General features: G+C 42.6%; 2 protein-coding genes across 3 annotated transcripts in view; one reads left to right on the top strand and one right to left on the bottom strand.

The window, feature by feature from the left end:
* The window catches only part of ift140 (intraflagellar transport 140 homolog (Chlamydomonas)), a 174,426-nt gene extending 166,561 nt beyond the window's left edge, over positions 1-7,865 (bottom strand). Inside the window, exons 1-5 of the mRNA XM_038820731.1 lie at positions 7,729-7,865; positions 6,404-6,582; positions 4,649-4,873; positions 1,487-1,608; positions 743-888 (exon numbers count right to left, since the gene is read on the bottom strand). Coding sequence (XP_038676659.1) covers positions 743-888; positions 1,487-1,608; positions 4,649-4,873; positions 6,404-6,556 — 646 coding nt within the window. The 5' untranslated portion in view covers positions 6,557-6,582; positions 7,729-7,865. The remainder of the gene's footprint in view (positions 1-742; positions 889-1,486; positions 1,609-4,648; positions 4,874-6,403; positions 6,583-7,728) is intronic.
* Positions 7,866-7,955: 90 nt separating this feature from the next.
* On the top strand, positions 7,956-17,944 carry decr2 (2,4-dienoyl CoA reductase 2, peroxisomal). 2 transcript variants are annotated; one of them, XM_038820737.1, is made up of 8 exons: positions 7,957-8,332; positions 8,720-8,788; positions 10,021-10,072; positions 11,625-11,760; positions 11,954-12,078; positions 12,942-13,035; positions 15,621-15,725; positions 17,393-17,944. In XM_038820737.1, the coding sequence occupies exons 1-8, from the start codon at positions 8,244-8,246 to the stop codon at positions 17,608-17,610; spliced, it is 888 nt and encodes a 295-aa protein (XP_038676665.1). In that variant the 5' UTR covers positions 7,957-8,243; the 3' UTR covers positions 17,611-17,944. The 2 variants fall into 2 exon arrangements, with proteins under 2 accessions (XP_038676666.1, XP_038676665.1); XM_038820738.1 differs by lacking the exon at positions 8,720-8,788 and having other exon boundaries at positions 7,956-8,332.
* The last annotated feature ends 1,339 nt before the right edge of the window (positions 17,945-19,283 follow it).

A 19,283-nucleotide genomic window follows, 5' to 3' on the forward strand; every position in this document is an offset into this window, starting at 1 on the left:
AAGCTAATGGGTGATGCCATCTTCAAAATAAAATCTTTATAAGCTAAGAAACCATCTGATAGTTTTCAGGTTTAAAAAAAAATCGTGCTGCCCACATCAGAGACAACTCAATTCAATTAACCATATTTGCAGGGGTTCTGACAGGGGTTCTGAGATGTTATGTTGGGAGAGAGGTCGATATATTGGCCTTTGCCTCCCTGATAGCCCAGAGACGGATCTTGTTGTGTTGGTGGGACTCAGCTGCAGAAGGGTTCACCCAGAGGTGGAAACCGTTCATTGATTTCTCCCAGACGAATTGAAGGATCAGCAAGGAGGGTGCAAACTGTATGTATTGATCCAGTGCTGTGCTATTTTCCACCCTCAGGTGATAAAAGAATGTACATAAGCAATTTACCATGATCGAAGTTAATTGTTAGATCTGTTTTATATGTACCTAGATACAAGAAATAGAGGTTAAAGTTTGTAGGGGATTGATTTACTCACAGAAAAAAATGGTGGTGGAGAACAGCCCAAACTAAAATGCTACGCATGCTTCAGGAGAGGAAATCAAATAACTTTTGTTCATATTTCAATATTTTTACGGGTGTGAAAATTTCTCTAAAACTTGAAAAATACCACCCTCCCCCTCTTAGAATACATAATTCTTCATTTTATTTAATGTAGCCATTGGAAACTACATCTCTCAGCACTTTTCAAGAGCAGATTGGAATATTTAAAGCTATCCAGAGTGTGCTTTGCTCACCATCTGTTACACTGACAAAACATGTGATTCCTTGCTGAAGTCCAACTTTAAATGGTGCGTCTCCTTTTCCAACCTTTCTCCAATTGAACATATCCAAAGCATTTTCATCCCCACTTACTGCAGCTTTAGCCAACTGTACGAGGTCCCTGCAGAATCAAGCATTCCAGTCAGTCTCATTCCTCTGTTTATGCAGTCAGTTATCAACACATATGCCAGCTCCTGCTAACAAGGAACAGCAATACAACATAAGTCAAGCTTCGATTTTTCTGAATCTGGACTGGACTGGAGATCATGCTGGTATGCCCTCTTTCAGAAAGTGGTAGACTTGTACTTATGTCATCGTATCACTTTTGCAGAGACATGCAATGCAATGGACTGTTATTATGTGGTCAAATACAGCGACCATTTTACACGCAACAAGAATTCGCAATGATCAGTCAAACTATTTAGAGTGTTGTTAGTGACAGAGAAATGCTGCCTTGGACACGGTCTTTAAAGAGAATCATGAGATCTTCAACCTGCACAGGAATGAGTAAACTGCCTCATTTTGATATTGTGTCTGAAAAATGACACCTCAACCAATGCAGCATTCCTTCAGTACTGCAATGCTCGAAGTCCTGGACCTTGGCTTAAATTCTCATCTATGTAACACAAATGCATACCTGACATACAAGTCCTCCATGTGCTATGGAGTGTTAGGCTGCAAAGAATGTTTGAAGAATGATAGGTCTAAATTGTACTTACTCTCCTGGGGCAGGAGGTTTGAAGATACAGTGGGTCAGTTGCTTGCCATAATCTTGTTTACCAAGTGGTGATCCTTGCACTCGCCCATGCTGATCCACCCGCCACACCATCAGAACTCCAGCCTGACAACAACCAAATGAAGGTGCATTGGTAAAGGAAACATTTGAATTTTTGCTATTCCAATTAGTCATTAAGTGTTGAGAAGATGCAAGATCCACCCCCATCGTCTACAGTATACTGGCATAACAATTTTACAGATAATACTGTCACTTTACATAGACTCAAATTATGTTTCAAGCATCATAGATTATCATAGAATTTACAGTACAGAAGGAGGCAATTCGGCCCATCGAGTCTGCACCGGCTCTTGGAAAGAGCACCCTACCAAAGGTCAACACCTCCACACTATCCCCATAACCCAGTAACCCCACCCAACACTAAGGGCAATTTTGGACACTAAGGGCAATTTATCATGGCCAATCCACCTAACCTGCACATCTTTGGACTGTGGGAGGAAACCGGAGCACCCGGAGGAAACCCACGCAGACACGGGGAGGATGTGCAGACTCCGCACAGACAGTGACCCAAGCCAGGAATCGAACCTGGGACCCTGGAGCTGTGAAGCAATTGTGATATCCACAATGCTACCGTGCTGCCCATCCTACAGAAAAAAAAACCTGTATCTCAGAACTCGCTGTGTAAAGGATTCAAAACTTTCTCGAGGTCCACATAATCCATTTCTATTCTTTTCATAACAATACTGAACCACACTACAGTGTATGATTACACCACAGCTGAAATTACTCCTCATTACTGCCATAAACTGGTAACATTCTTTTCTTTATAATAGAGGAATCATAACTTTTTTAAGGGATGAGGAACAGGAGGAGAATAGGATCCAAGTTGGATTGTGGAGTAAAAGACTGCAGATTCGATGGTACAGAAATAAACCAAATATAAAATGGAACACATTTGCAAGAAAGGAGTTTTGTACACCAGACATTGAAAGATTTATCACCAGTTATGTCAGTCTTCAATAGTAACGTAGCTCATTATCCATAGGACTCATAATCACAGTAGTCCCGGACAGTCATTTTCCGGTGGTGTCACAAATTGGGACACTTATCATTGCAACAGTCATATGATTATGAATAGTTAAAGGACTGCTCAAAAGGAATATTCAGAAACTTTTGTTACCAACATAGTGAATTGCCTGTATTTCCACAGGTAGCTAAAACCAAGTGTACTGTTTGTATCAAAGGTCAGGGTCTATGTCGATCAGAGAGGATGGGAATGGCACACTCATTCCTGGAGTGACATTTATGGTTTTAAGACAATCCAGCAGTTTTCATTTTGATTCTAGTGCCAGCCCACAAATTGCCAGATATTCTGAAGCCAATTTCAATTTGTCATGGTGCCATATGAACTCTCACGCCTTTGGAGTGTTAATGCAGTATCACAATTACTAAATTACTGTAACCATATTATGTAGATGTTGATAATGCAATTTTTCAAATCCACACTTCACACTGAGGAGGAAGAACAGAACAGCAAGTTCTCAGAATCTGTCAGTGAAGTTCTAAAGTGTGCCTTGACTCCATGGAACATTCTTAGACAATGATGCATGAAATAATCATTCACAAAGTTCCTCAATTTCTTGCATTAAAATGAGGGTTGCCATCAAGTTACTTAAAAATTATATTATCCCAGAACTCAGCCCCAGTAACAAAATCTAAACATCCTCTCTTATCTAACTGTCATGTGAGAGTACCTTTAAGAAATGCATGTTTATCAAATAGCTGTAGTGGATGTACCTTTAAGAAATGGGTGTTTATCAAATAGCTGCAGTGATGTCAGTGTGTGGGTGGAGCTGAGCTGTGACTCTGCTTTTACTTTCACTTTGAGCAAAAAAACTGGTGTGTGTCTGTGTGTTTTAGTTTAGTTTTTTCTGATTGAAGAACTGCAGTTAAAGCAAGCAGATGTGTATGGATATCTCTGCAAGCTAAAGAATGTTCATTTGGGTGATTTCAAAGTAATACCTGTTTCTGTAGAGAATTTAAACCTGATGTCTTTCTGTAAAAAGGGTATTTTGGTCTTCTGGATGCTGTTAGGGAAGTTATGAAGGGTTACTTATAGAACATTGTATCTGTGGGGATTATTGGTGTTGATAGTTAAGATGTTTACTGTGGGTTTATAAAGTGTTAACTGGATTCATAAATAAACATGGTTTTGTTTTAAAAGTAATTTACATCTCTGTTGCATCACACCTGTAAAGTAGGCCCTTGTTGCAACCAAGCAGAGCTCCTTGCTTCAAAAGCAGGCCGAATGCGCACACTCACCAGCTTGGGATTGTACTCTAAACAAATAGGGTTTGATTAAAATGGTTCAATTAACAGTGTATGGGTATGAAACAGTGAGTTGTGCATTTCACTAGTCTCCTCCACACAGAAATAATACAAATGGCACTACATTTCTTTCGGTACGTAGGCATTAAAACAGAAGTTCATGTCTTACACTGTAGAGCATGCTGTAGTTTCAAACTGGCTGAGCATCTTTCGTGGCCAGCCGAATCTTGGAGAACTGGCTGCAGTGCTTTGTTACATCGAAACCTAGAAAAAACATTGTAAAACATACAATGTTTTGGCCTCAACTGCTTTCTGTGGTAGCGAATTCCACAGGCTCACCAATCTCTGGGTGAAAAGAATTCTCCTCATCTTAGTCCTAAGGAGCAGAGGGATACAGATCCTTAGAAAATAGGCGACAGTTTTATATAGAGGATCTGGATCAGCGCAGGCTTGGAGGGCCGAAGGGCCTGTTCCTGTGCTGTAATTTTCTTTGTTCTATTTTTAAAAAAATAACCACAACCACAATCTATTAAAACTCATGGGTCAGATGAACTCCATGATACACTTTGGTGTTCTCCAAACCCTGGCCCATAACAGTAATAAAAACAGAAAATGCTGGAATCACTCAGCAAGACAGGCAGCAGTGTGGAGAGTGAAACAGGGTTAACGTTTCAGGTCAATGATCTTGCATCAGATTGACAAAACATTAACTTTGTATCTCTCTCCACAGATGCTATCAGATCTACTGAGTATTTTCAGCATTTTCTGTTTTTATTTCAGGTTTTCAGAATCTGCTTTTGTAACTTCTCTCATGTACCTTATCAGCAGTGACCAGCCGTGTGCCATTGCTGCTCCATTCCAAGATGGTGATCGGAGCTCGGTGTATGCCAGCTGCGATCTGTTGTTCATCCACACCCTGCTCAGACCAAAATATCACTGCTCCAGTTTCCCAACCAATAGCTATAACCCTTTTGCACGGATGCCAACTGATGAACGTTGGTTGGAAGGGATGCTCAATGTGTGCATTGGGTATGTGTTCTCCCTGTAAACAACAGGTCGGTCAATGTTTAATCCAATTTAGTATAATACCATTAATCTGCAGTGTACACACAAAATGTTTTAGAAGAATGCACAATTATCACATCCATGGTGCAAGTTAACACCTGTACAACAATATACTTTAGTATGCTTCACTTCCAAACCTGAATCTTCACATACAGTTAATAAATGCTCTCTGTGCTGCTACCTTGGGACATTCAGGCTGATACACATAAGATGCAGTCTTGGAATGTATTTCAGTGTTATGAATTGAAAGTACCCAATTCCTTTTTCTTTCAATTAAGGGGCAATGTAGCGTGGCCAACCCACCCATGCTGCATATCTTTGGGTTGCGGGGGCGAGACCCACGCAAACACGGGAAGAATGCGCAAACTCCACACGGACAGTGACCCATAGCCAGGATTGAACCTGGGACTTTGGCGCCGTAAGTCTGCAGTGCTAACCACTGCACCACCGTGATGCTCCACAGAGTAGCATCATGAGTGTAGATGGTATTTTGTAGTTTTATTCATTACAGTATTTCACCATGGAATGAAACATTAGAGCATGCTTACAACAGGCATAGACTTATTTTCAAATGCACCATTCCCATTACTTCTGACTGCTACTGCCCAAATAACTACAGTCTCTTGGTTCTCAAGTGATTGAAACAGTTCATCCTGTAATGAAGTGTATACAAAACAGTCTATGCCCCTAATTATCAGTGTTGAGTTAGGTGATTGTGGGAAGAGCAGTTGGCTTGTTTTCAAGTTAATAAGAGATGATTGAGGGGAGAATTAATAGAGGTGCTCAAAGTCAAGAGCGATCGAGACCAAGTAGATAGGAAGAAACTGCTCCCACTGTTGGAAGATTCAATAACCAGAGGACACACATTTGAGGTGACTGGCAAAAGAAGCAACGGCTTCATGAAGATTAATGAAAAGGCTGGGTCACTGTCTGTGTGGAGTCTGCACATCCTCCCCGTGTGTGCGTGGGTTTCCTCCGGGTGCTCCGGTTTCCTCCCACAGTCCAAAGATGTGCGGGTTAGGTGGATTGGCCATGCTAAATTGCCCGTAGTGTAAGGTTAATGGGGGGATTGTTGGGATATGGGGATATGGGTATACGGGTTACGTGGGTTTAAGTAGGGTGATCATTGTTCGGCACAACATTGAGGGCCGAAGGGCCTGTTCTGTGCTGTACTGTTCTATGTTCTATGTTCTACAGCAAGTGGTTAGGATCTGGAATGTGCTGCCCAAGGGTGCAGAGGAGGCAGAATCACTTGTTATTTTCGAAAGAGAATTGGATAAGCACTGAAGAGAAACCTTTACCAGAGAACATTCCATGATTTAATAAACTAGAGAAACCAGCCAGGATCCCTACTCCAGTGACACACTGCTGATGATGGGGCTCAGCTGTAAAGCCCTTTTAATCAATTAACTTGCTCATATCTAGCTCAGTGTAGACAACAGCAACCAAACCAAAAGCAATGGGGACCAGGTCTTATAGAGAGTGGAGGAAATTATGAGATACCAACCTGCTCAAGATAGACATCCACACTACCCCCTGGAGTGCTACTGGTGCTGACAAAGGCTACTGCCAACAAGGGGTGGATACGATGCCAAGCAATCTCTGATGGTGTACCCACAGTGTCAGGTGCATCAATGCGATGATCAAAGTAAACTGCCATGTTAGCATAGTCAGCCTTGTTCAATTCTGTCAGGAAACAATGTCATTTTAATATACACCCAATCAACAAACAATAGGTTACAAATGTCAGCTTAATTCTGTAAGGAAATGTGTAGTCTTTGGATAATCTATTGACAGTGACAAACAATAACCAGTTCCAGCTCCAAATATCTGTAGCACAGGGCAAAGAGTGTGGGGTTACTCTGACAACAATATTCCTCGAATCAGTTCCAGAGTAGATTGGCAGAGGTTTAGGAATGAGACTCTCCTATTCACCTTCTTGGTCAGGGTGTGGTTTGCCATGGGTTAGGGAGTTGGGGGTGATTTGGGGATGGTGGGGGTCAGTGTTGTTTTAATTATGGGGTGGAGGTGTTGCAGTGTTTTAGTAATGGGTGTAGGGTGATTTAATGATGGGATAGGTTTGTATTGGCAATGGGTGGAGGTGTTTTAGTGATGGGTGAAGGTGTTTTAGTGAGATGGGGGTTGTTTTATTATTGGATAAAAGCTTTGGCAAAGGGTCTTCTGGACTCGAAACGTCAGGTCTTTTCTCTCCCTACAGATGCTGCCAGACCTGTTGAGATTTTCCAGCATTTTCTCTTTGGTTTTAATATTGGAGTTGTTTTAGGATTGGATTGCGAGTTTTTAAGGGATGGGGTGCGGATGTTTTAGTGATAGACCGGCAAGTATTTTAGATTTTAGATGCTTTTGGGGGGGGGGGGGGGGGGTCGCAGTACTTTATTGATCTCACCTCTTGACTTAAAACTTTATGACATTTTCCCCCGTTCTTGTGAAAAGTCATCAACCTGAAACGTTAGCTCTATTTCTCTGTCTCTTTATAGATGCTGTCTGGAAAAGCATTTTCTGCTTTTATTTCAGATTTTTATCATCCGTATTCTGCTTTTCGGTTGGGGTGTTTTAGTAATGGAGTCCGGGGGGGTGTTGAGCTCCCTTCCCCTGTGTCAGGTGCTATTTTCTCGGGCTGGTGCCGACTATCTTTGCTGATTGTGATGACTGATAGATACTGCCGAATGCCCAAAGCAGGCGGCACATATCGTGACCGCCCCCGTTACTGAGGCATCCAGGGCAGGGGCCCATCAGCCTCATCATCCCACATGTTTAAAAAAAAGCTGAAGCCTCCCTACACGGTCCGAGGGTGACTGGAAGCGGCCTCACCTGCAAGCACGACCGATGTTGGTCGCCCTCTGATCCTTTCTCTTGGTCACAACCAAATCACAACTGGAGGCCTCGGCGTACCCACAGTTACCGTAACAACCGGCTCGAGCGGAAACGAGCGCCGGGGATTGCCGAGCAAGACCGGAAATACACGAAGGTCGAAAGGAGCGTTGTGGGAAATGTAGTTTAATCCTCACCCATCCCGCCTGTGAATCCCGGCATGCAGAGCATCGCCCGCGCATGCTTGGGTACAGGGCAGCTGATAGTGGATGACCGGGCTGAGGACATTTGAGGGGAGAGACATCTGTCCCGGACCTGAGAGAGAATTTGACCCAGAGTCAGCCCAGGGGCTTGTTTCAGCCTCTGCCCAGAGGGGCCCTGTTCCCGGAGACTATACCCTCGAGTTTGAGGGACTGCGTCCTCAGGATTGTTGAGGGTTCTTGTCTCTGGATCTGCCCCCAGGGCGAGGCCTTCCAGACAGGGAGGGAAATCAAATTCATTATATAAGAACAGTCATGTCTGGGACAGGCAACATCCTTGAGGATGTGGATACCGATGACTGTTTGTTGAATTATTCCTATATTTTCAGCCCTGATATCCTGAAGTAAGTGAATACATTAGATTGATGTGTAATTTGGGTCAATTGAGTGAGCTACCACAGTGGGTTGGCTTGTAATGCAGAACAAGTACAGCAACACTGGTTCAATTCCCGTACCTGCCTCCCCGAAAAGGCGTCGGAACGTGGTGACTAGTGGCTTTTCACAGTAACTTTATTGAAGCCTACTTTTGACAATAAGCAATTATTATTAGCTCTGTTTAAAAAAAAAATCCCCTTTCTTGCAAATGTTCGTGGAATGCCCCCCCCCCCCCCCCTTTGCACTGGGAGAGCTTTCCATTGCACACTGCAGGACCTTTGTTGTGAGATGCTATTGTTCTATCCTGATTTGAATAAACAAAATTCCTACTGCTAACCCCTTGTATCTCTGAATAGGGACAAGGTGGCATTCATCACAGGAGGAGGGTCTGGCATTGGATTCCGAATTGCAGAGATTCTGATGAGGTAGGGCAGCAGCTGCAATATGGGCAGAGGTAGCATGTACTTGAGGAAAGCTTCATGAGGATTCTGGCAATGGTGTAAGTGGTAAGAATCTTTGTGATCTGTTTGTTTCCCAAAGAGTGGCATAGTGTGTACAAGTACCATTTTGCTATGGGCAGGGAGAAGAGGGGGCTGTCCTTTGAGCTGTTTCATCATTCAATTAGGTAATCATAGATCATAGAATTTACAGTGCCGAAGGAGGCCATTCAGCCCATCGAGTCTGCACCGGCTCTTGGAAAGAGCACCCTACCCAAGGTCAACAACTCCACCCTATCCCCATAACCCAGTAACCCCACCCAACACTAAGGGCAATTTTGGACACTAAGGGCAATTTATCATGGCCAATCCACCTAACCTGCACATCTTTGGACTGTGGGAGGAAACCGGAGCACCCGGAGGAAACCCACGCGCACACGGTGAGGATGTGCAGACTCCGCACAGACAGTGACCCAAGCCGGAATCGAACCTGGGACCCTGGAGCTGTGAAGCGATTTTGCTATCCACAATGCTACCGTGCTAATAACTGATCTATCAGAATGACTTTGTGACCACGGCTATTGAGACCCAGTTTTTTTCCCAATGTCCAAGATTTGCAGCCTACTAAGTCAGGAGCTGACAATTTGGGACAATAAAACAATGAGGGAGCATTTTTTCTGTACAGACAGCAGTGGAATGGCCTTTTGGACAGCTGTGGGTACATTTTGTATTTACATTAAGAGCAGGAGTAGAAGGCATGCACACATAATTTACAGTGCAGAAGGAGGCCATTCAGCCCATCGAGTTTGCACCAGTCCTGCGAAAGAGCACTCGACTTAAGACCACGCCTCCACCCTATCCCCGTAAACCCAGTAACTCGACCTAACCTTTTGGACACTGAGGGGCAATTTAGCATGGCCAATCCACCTAACCTGCACATCTTTGGATTGTGGGAGGAAACCAGAGCACCCAGAGGAAACCCTCGCAGACACGGGGAGAAATGCAAACTCCACATAGACAGTCACACGAGATCGGAATTGAACCCGGCACCCTGGAGCTGTGAAGCAGTAGTGTTAACCACTGTCACCATGCAGACCCTGATTAGCTATTCCACCATCAAGGGCTTGGTAGCACCGTGACTCAGTCGGGTTCAGTATTGAAACTGGTGTTAACTCTGATCCTTCTGTGTAATAATTTTTAAAATGATTGTTGTATTACAGACACGGATGTCAGACTATTATTGCCAGCAGAAGCTTGGAGCGAGTACAGGCAGTAAGTGTGCAGGACTTTGATAATTTAAAAACAGTGAAATAGTATAACTAACTGCAATACCCCTTGTTTTTACTGATCCATCGGAACTACTTAGTTGGCAATTGATGATTTGATTATGCTGGAGCAGGTAGTGGAATTGAGTGAGTTGTAATGTTATAAGTGGAGATTCAGAAATAACAAATCTGTCATGCTTCGGTTTGTAATATCACTGCTCCATTAATTTTCTACATTTCGTTAGCTTTATCTGGCTAATCTTTAAAATTATCCTTATTTAATCACACTCATTCTGGGTTATGATCTGTTGCTAGTCTCACAGCTGTCTTTTTAATTAAATAGCATTCTGTTTTCAATCAAGGTAAGTTTCTGTGAAATTATTCCCCAAAATAATGTTTTTAACAGCCTTTCTTATCACCTTAAATGTTCCTCCTAAAATGCACAATGTTAAAATGGGAAGCAGATGAACATTGTGGTATTTGTGTGTTCAGACCCCCCCCCCCCCAAATCATTTGAGTTGCAATTAATTCGGTGACAACAATGCTCTCGTGCAGTGCTTGTGAAGGTTGAGATATTATCTAATCAAAGTGTTTACAATGACAAAAGGATTCTATTGGGTAGATAGAAACTATTTCCTCTGGTGGGGAAATCCAGAACAAGGGAAGATATCAGGCTTGGGCCATGTATATATTGTAGCAGTGATGAAGGAGAACCAGTGGATGTGCATTTGGATTTTCAGAAGGCTTTTGATAAGATCCCACCCAGGAGGTTGGTAAATAAAATTAGAGCACAAGGAATTGGGGGGAAATATACTAGTATGGATCGAGAATTAGCTGACAGACCGGATGTCTGTAGATGATCAGCCATGATCTAATTGCAAGGCGGGCAAGCTTGTAGGCTGTTTGGCCTACTCCTGTTCCTATGTCAGGTATCATTTCTTTACATGAAAGGTGCTATGAATCTAGAGCTGTCTCCCCAAATACTGGGCTAATTGGCTGTTTCGGTACAGAGATTGAAAGATTTTTATTTGGTTAAGGTGTCAAGAAATATGGAGCACAGGCATGTAAATGGGTTTGAGATACAAATCAGCCTTAATCTAACTAAATGGTGGAGCATGCTTAAGGGACTGATTGGCCTCCAGTTCTTAATAGTTTAAAGATTAACTGACTTGTGTGGCTAAGGGACAGTCTCTGACAATGTGATTACATGCTGCAGTCTCAGTGAAATGGAAAATGCACCGATGAGAGCGACAGGGACTTTGATTGACAGCTATTGTGATATCACTGCAGAATGATTGTGTCACAAGATAATACGGTTGGAAGTTATTTTACAGCTCCAAAGCAGAATTATAAGGCATTAGGTGCAGTACATATTAGTAGTCTAACAATTCATTAATTCTCCAACCAAAGAGCACAAGTCTTTCCCACAGAATATTGGATTTTTTTTGTTAATTCGTATGAGAAAGCTGAATCCAAGGCAGGTTGTTTCAGTCAGTGTGAAATGACACAGTCCATATGTTGCATTCAGCAGTAACTAGCATGTTTGTCTTTTAATCCAGTCTGCAAAAAAACTCATGGCAGCCACTGGACTGCGCTGTCTGCCAGTGTCTCTGGATGTCAGGCAGCCTATGACCATTGTTACTGCTGTGGAGGAGACACTGCAGAAATTTGGGAAAATTGACATCTTGGTTAATGGTAAGTAAGAGTTCACTTTTCTTGTTACTTTTCAGTGGAGATAGGTGATCCATAGAGCCCTGTTGGTTTACAGCTCTATTGATTTTAGATACTGCACATCACTGCTGTAAATGTTAATCTTATAAGCATGCAGTGAACTTGATTCTACTGTGAAAGTCATTTTTATTTGTAAAAGTCTCATCTCTTTACCCAGGTGCTGCAGGTAACTTCTTGTGTCCTGCCAATGGCCTCTCATTCAATGCTTTCAAAACTGTCCTGGAGATTGATACAATTGGAACCTTCAACACCAGCAAGATACTGTATCAGAAATGGTTAAAAGTGAGTCGCGTTTACACTGGTGAAAGAAGCAGATTTTTGTTTCTGGTTGGTTTAAATATCTCCTTTTCTAATTGGCATACAGGTCACCCAATAGCTAACTAAAAGGCTGGTTAGTCAGAGGGGACAACTATTGTCTCTGGGAGAGTTAGGTAGCATTGTTGATTTTAAAATCTGCCCTTGGGCCCTCTCCTGATCACTCAGCTGAGAGCTAGGCAGACCAGGAAGAGCCCCAGGTTTCTTTTGGGAGCAGTAGTAGGAGTGCTGCAATTGGCCTCATGCACCTGAGTCACTGAGGGAAAGTGATCAGGGTTCTTGCAGACCTCCAGTTCATTGAGGTGGACTTTAGGTAAAGTGAAGCAGCTAGTCTGATACCAGCCATCTGAGCTCATTGATAAAGAAGGTAATTTGAGGAAGTGCACCAAGCAAAAGGGTCAATGGTTTCAGGAGAGGATGGGTCACGGTGGGTTTTTTTTATATAAAAAGGAGGCAAAGAAGTAATTTTTCTTCATTGTGTGAAAACAAACCTTCCCCACCTCTTGTCTCCAGGGTCTATATTTGAAATTCACTTAGACTAATGGGATGTGTACATTTTCTAGCTTTGGGTTCCTGGGTAAACTGAATTAGTTGGCCTGAAATCAGTTCTTGCAGACAGTTACACAGCTCAAAATTCCCCACAACACTCTGCTGGATTTCCTATTTGAGAGACAACGAGAATGACATGTGGGAAATGAGACACGTTATTGAGCTCTTAATTTATCACAGTCAAACTAGACATTATTTACAATTTGGTCAAAGTGAGATGGAATTTAATTGTGAAAGTTCGAAGTTTGTGCAACATTGTTAGTAACCTGCTGTTACCCTAGGAGCATGGAGGAGTTATTGTGAACATCACAGCCACACTGCACTATAGAGGACAGATTTTGCAGGTCCACGCTGGGTCTGCCAAGGCTGCTATAGGTAAGCTTGTACTTTAGGTACTGAGTGTTCCCACTGATCTCCGCTCCCTCTTATTGGAAACACCAGTGAATTCAATTTGATCAGCACAGGGCTGGTAAATGAGCCTCTACACTTGTGCCTGGCATTGAAATGGTATTGAAATGGCATTGGGAAAGTAATTGTGAGTTGCCTTCGTAAATCACTGCAATCCATGTGATGTAGCCACACCCACAGTGCTGTTAAGGAAGATGGTCCAGAATTTTGCTCTGTGCCAATGAAGTCAGAATGGCATATGTGACAGTATGCTTATCTCCAGCTGTATGTCTTCACAGAAGTCATGTCTGTTATTAGTTTTGATAGTTCCTCGTATGACATGACCTTCCACTGTTTTTTGTGTTTTAATCCAGTGCTGCAGTTTTTAACTTTGCGTTTATAAACATGCTGGAGTTGAAATTCCAGATGCCCTCAAACACTGAAATTATACGACTTAGAAATTGTGACACATCTAAGCTCCATTACCCTGTGCAGCCCTGGGCTGGGATGGAAAACCAATTGGATTTCCCTCACCTGATGACGGTCAAATGACCAGTTGGAAACGGTGTGCTTATGTGACTGCGAGCAACGTCTGGATCAAGTTCACTGATGTCCTTCCCACTCACTGTCCAGCTTCTTTCTTGGTTTTTAATTTTTTCAATTTAGCATGGCCAATGCACCTTTCCTGGGTTGTGGGGGAGGGACCCACGCAGACAGATAGAATGTGCAAACTCCGCACAGACAGTGACCTGGGACTGGGATCGAACCTGGGTACTCGACGCAGTGAGGCAGCAGTGCTAATCCAGCCTCTTTCAATAACCACACAATGAAGGTCTGGAGGAACGTATTTGGTCAAGCTGTTTCTCTGGATTGGTGAAGAAATAGTGACATTTTGTGCTCCAGAAAATCAATGCACTAGCAATGAATTACTTCTTGGAAGTGCATAGACCAGGGGTGGGCAAACTTTTCCGTGCAAGGGCCACATTCAGAAATTCACAATTTTAAAGGGCCGCATGGTATATTAAGTAAAATAATTACTTCACCCGGTTATGATTCTGGGCGCCTCATACAGAACATTGAACAGTACAGCACAGAACAGGCCCTTCGGCCCTCTATGTTGTGCCGAGCAATGATCACCCTACTCAAGTCAACGTATCCACCCTATACCAGTAAGTAACCCAACAGCCACCCCCATTAACCTTAAAAAAAAAAAAAAAAAAATGACTGGGTGGGCCGCATAAAGACCTGCCCGCGGGCCGTAGTTTGCCCACCCCTGGCATAGACCAACAGCCCAGATCAAGCTACTACGAAAAATGAATGTTGATATTTAACTAGTCCAACAAGTTTGTTTCGAATCACTAGCTTTCGGAGCACAGCTCATTCCTCAGGTGAATGAATTTTAAAATTCATTCACGGGGTGTGGGCATCACTGGAATGTCCAACATTTGTTGCCCATCTCTAATCGCCCTTGATGAGTGGCTCACCACACCTATTTGCAGGACCACATTGCTGTGGGTCTGGAGTCACATGCAGCCCAGACCAGTAAGGATTGCAGGTTTCCTTCCCCAAAGAGCGTTAGTGAACCAGATGAGTTTTTACTACAATTGGCAATGGTTTCATGGTCATCATTAGACATTTAATTCCAGATTTTTAAAACATCTAATTCCAATTTCAAATATGATACGAACCTGGGTACCGAGAGCATTACCTTAGCTCTCAGGATTACTAGTCCAGTGACAATACCACTGTGCCACCACCTCAACCTTAACTGTATCCCCCACAGGGAAGTACTTCACCCCCAAGGTTGGGACCTTTCTCTGTCAGCACAGTCAAACTTGGTAACTTTACACATGAGTAGATACAAATGCAACTTCCATTTCTCCATCCAGACTTGCTGCACTGGAGCCACAATATCACCCGAGTGCTTCCACAATCTGTTGGTAATTTGAAGTAATTTGCATGAGGGCGGCGCGGTGACATATCACCTCTTGGATATGAAGCCTCAGCACAGCATGCAATCTGATAAAATAATTTACATTGCTTGAACAGTGACCAATGAGTAAGGGGTACATTGAAAGAAAGTCTGCTGAAGCTGGTATTGTTGATCCCTCTCACACTCGCCAGTTAGAGGTTAATTTTCCACTGTCTGTGTGGAGTTTGCACATTCTCCCTGTGTCTGTGTGTGTTTCACCCCCACAACCCAAAGATGTGCTGGTTAGGTGGATTGGCCACGCTAAATTGCCCCTTAAGTGGGGAAAAAAAATTATTGTGTACTCTAAAAAAAAATTTTAAAGGATGCATTTCCTGTGCCTCTTGATGTAGGCTTGGGTCTACAACTAAGTAATTCGCTCAACCTCTTGCGCGAAGAGGAATCATTAGGAGCTTGAAAAGTTGCAAGAGGAAATCTACATTTCCCCTGTGTTTCCCTTTTCAAGGGCAGTTAGGGATGGGGATAAATGCTGGCCAAGCCAATGACACCTACATCCTGTGAAATAACTTCTTAAAAAAGGAAGCTTTACTTGTTTCGTGACTTAAATCATTATTTGCTGACTATCTCTCACTCTGCTTTACAGATGCAATGACAAGGCACCTAGCAGTAGAATGGGGACCTGACAACATTCGCATTAATAGTTTGGCACCAGGCCCCATATCTGGGACTGAGGGATTTCGGAAACTGGGTAAGGGTCTTAAAGGAAGTGGCAGCGGAGATAGTGGATCCATAGGTTATAATATTCCAAAATTCCCTGGATGCGGCAAAGATTCTAGTGGATTGGAAAAATGCTAATGTAATATCCCCTTATTCAAAAAGGAAAGGAGGCAGAAAGTAGGAAACTATAGATCAGCTAGTTTAGCGTCATTGGGAAATTGTTAGAATCCATTATTAAGGAAGTAATAGGACATTTGGTAAGTCAAAACACAATCCATCAGAGTCAACATGGTTTTATGAATAGTTTTATGAAGGGTAAATCCGTTTGACTTAATTTGCTAGAGGTTTTTGAAGATTTAAAAAGCCAAGTGGATAATGGAGATCCTGGAGATGTAGTATATCTGGACTTCCAGGAGGCATTTGATAAGGTACTGCACAAAAGGTGAAGACCAAAGTAAGATCACATAGGGTCAGGGGTAATTTATTCCCTTGGATAGAAGACTGGCAAACTGACAGAAGGCAGAGTGTTGTAATAAATTAATCTTTTTCTGGTTGGTAAGATGTAACTAGTGGGGTGCCACAGAGTTTGGTCCTTGGGTCCCAACTATTTACAATATATATTAATGACTTGGATCAGGAATAGAAGGTACTATAGCCAAATTTGCAGATGACACTAAAATAGGTGGGATAATAAATTGCAATGAGAAATAAGAAATGTACAAATAGATGTAGATAGCTTAAGTGTGTGTGCCAAAATTTGGCAGATGGAGTTTAATGTGGATAAGTTAATTTATCCATTTTGGTCAGAAAAATGAAACGGCAACTTACTACCTATATGGAGATAAACTTCAAAGTGTTTTCATGCAGAGTGATCTGGGTGTCCTCGTGACTGAATCACAGAAAACTAGCATGCAGGTACAGCAAGTAATAAGGATGGCAAATTGAATTTTGGCCTTATAGCTAAAGGAATAGAGTGTAAAAGTAGAGAAGTGTTGCTGCAAATATACACAGTATTGGTGAGACTGCACCTGGAGTACCATATACAGTTTTGGTTGCCTTATTTGAGGAGGGATGTGGTTGCATTAGAGGCAATTCAGAGGATGTTCTTTTGATTGATACCAGATGAGGGGTTTGTCTATGAAGAGAGATTGAACAGTTGAGGTCTCTACTCTCTAGCATTTAGAAGAATGAGAGGGGAGATCGAATTGAGGTATAGAAGATGACAAAAGGTATTGACAAAGTAGACGTAGAGCGGATGTTTCCTCTTGTGGGACAATCTAGAAGTAGTGGTTACAGTAATTAGGATAACGGGTAGCATATTTAAAACTGACTTGAGAAATTACTTCCCTGAAAGGGTCGTGAATCTGTGGAATTCACTGCTCTAGAGTGTGGTGGATGCTGGGACATTGAGTAAATTTGAGAAGTTAGACAGATTTTTAATTAATAATGAGTTGAGGGATTATGGAGAATGGGCAGAAAAGTGGAGTTGAGGCCAAAATGGGATCACCATGATCATATTGAATGGTGGAGCAGGCTCAAAGGGCTGAATTGCCTACTCTGCTCCTAGTTCTTATATTCTTATGCTGAGGCTGGTGCTCTAATAATTGGCCTATAAATGTTGACAATGTATTGTAAATCAGGAAAATATGCACGTTTGATTTATTTTCCTAATCCTTATTTTGTCTCTTCCCATACCAGGTGGTTTGACAAAGGCTATGGTTGACCACGAAAAATTGATTCCACTGCAACGAGTAGGGACAAAGTTAGAAATAGCCCATGGTGTACTGTACCTTGTGAGCCCAGCAGCATCATATGTGACTGGTACGTCACTTATAATTGACGGTGGACATTGGCTTACAGGAGTCAATAACATGCCAGCAATGCAGGCACTCCTGCAGAAATCAGCTAGGCTGTAAACTTGGGTTGGGTGGTGAAGGGTTTCAATAAATGTAAAATACTGTACATCTGTCAGTGTCCGCATATGTGTACACCATCCCACTGCTGAGAGGATGGACCGGCGCCCTGAGCCAGTCTTGCCCCTCCTCACTCTACAGCAACCTGCCAATTTGGTGCCTGACAGTACTCTGGGATGGCTTTGTCTAGGTAACAACGTAAGTGTTTTCCCCAGGATCATCCGTTCAAACAATGGTGACTCATTGCCAACATTATCATACATCAATCACCTGAGGCATCCTATCTGATTCTAACTCTGGTCAACAGCCAATAAAAATATTATATTTCTTCATGTGGGCTCTGCAGTATTTTCAGTATTTTTTTAGTGTTTGTGGAGTGTCTAAAATGTTTGCTAGTATATCAAAGTGCTGCCAGTGCTTTCTAATTGGTTATTGTCTGTTCTCTCACCAATCTCATTCACAAATTATACGGATATGCTGCCATATCTATCCTCCTGGCCAAAACCAACCATTCAACAAAATTAAGGCCCAATGCCAGATTTGGGAAATCATGGTTCTAGCTGTGGGCAGTTAGTTATATAGTAGCTCTGAGTCAAAGTTGTGGATTTGAGCTCCATTTTAAAACGTTATCACATAATCCAGCCTATATATGGTGGAGTTCTGTGGATGAGATATTAAACTGAGGTTACATGTGCCAATGCAACTGGGTGTTAAATTCCCACAGCACTATATAAAGATGAGCTGCGGGTTCTGTTCTGTGAAAAACAGGTTATCTGGCTACTCACCTTGCTTTTATTTGATTATCCTTTAGTGAAGTGCCTTGGGGTATTTTTCTATATTAAAGGTGCTATATTGGTTGTGGAACTTTACAACTGTGCACTTCGGAATCATTCCCTTGGTTGTAAATAACTTTGAGATTTGCCAAAGATGTGGTAAAATGAGAAAAATAGAATAGAAGTCTTTTCCATGTCACCAGAGATTCTATGCTGCCCAACCTTGCTAGAGGGAGGAAGAGGCGACCAGCTTGTTTGTGTGTTGTATCGGTTTGTAAGAATGTAGAAAATATAAAAATACTGCCGAGTCTGGAAATCTGAAATCAAAATAGAAATTGCTGGAAATACATGAATTGGGCAGCATCTGTGGGGGAAAAAAGTTCATGCTGAAGTTTGATAACTTTTAGTCATAACTGTAACAAGTTGGATATTTAGTAGGTTCTAAACTTGTACAGAGGCAGGAAAAGGTGATGGGGGGGTGGAAAGAGAACAAAAGGGAAGGTCTGTGATGGGATGGCAGGCAGGATGGTGCAAGAGACGAGTAAGCCAATTGGGAGCTGCACCCAATGACCCAGGGAAAGTACAGAGCAGCAGTTAATGAGGAATATTCACTGTTAACATAGAACATTACAGCGCAGTACAGGTCCTTCGGCCCTCAATGTTGCACTGACCTGTGAAATCACTCAAGTCCATCTACACTATTCCCTTATCATCCATATGTTTATCCAATGACCATTTAAATGCCCTTGATGTTGGCGAGTCCACTATTGTTGCAGGCAGGGCATTCCACGCCCTTGTTACTCTGAGTAAAGAACCTGCCTCTGACATCTGTCCTATATATATCTCCCCTCAATTTAAAGCTATGTCCCCTCGTGCTAGCCATCACCATCCGAGGAAAAGGAC

The sequence above is a fragment of the Scyliorhinus canicula genome, chromosome 15, assembly GCF_902713615.1.
Source record: "Scyliorhinus canicula chromosome 15, sScyCan1.1, whole genome shotgun sequence".
NCBI classification, from domain to species: domain Eukaryota; kingdom Metazoa; phylum Chordata; class Chondrichthyes; order Carcharhiniformes; family Scyliorhinidae; genus Scyliorhinus; species Scyliorhinus canicula.

Bases quoted from the DNA above. Each gene is read 5' to 3' on its own strand.
- decr2 (XM_038820737.1), top strand. From the start codon at position 8,244: ATGTCTGGGACAGGCAACATCCTTGAGGATGTGGATACCGATGACTGT. The intron at 8,789-10,020 runs GTAGGGCAGCAG...GTTGTATTACAG, and splicing joins ATTGCAGAGATTCTGATGAG to ACACGGATGTCAGACTATTA. The intron at 12,079-12,941 runs GTGAGTCGCGTT...CTGTTACCCTAG, and splicing joins TGTATCAGAAATGGTTAAAA to GAGCATGGAGGAGTTATTGT.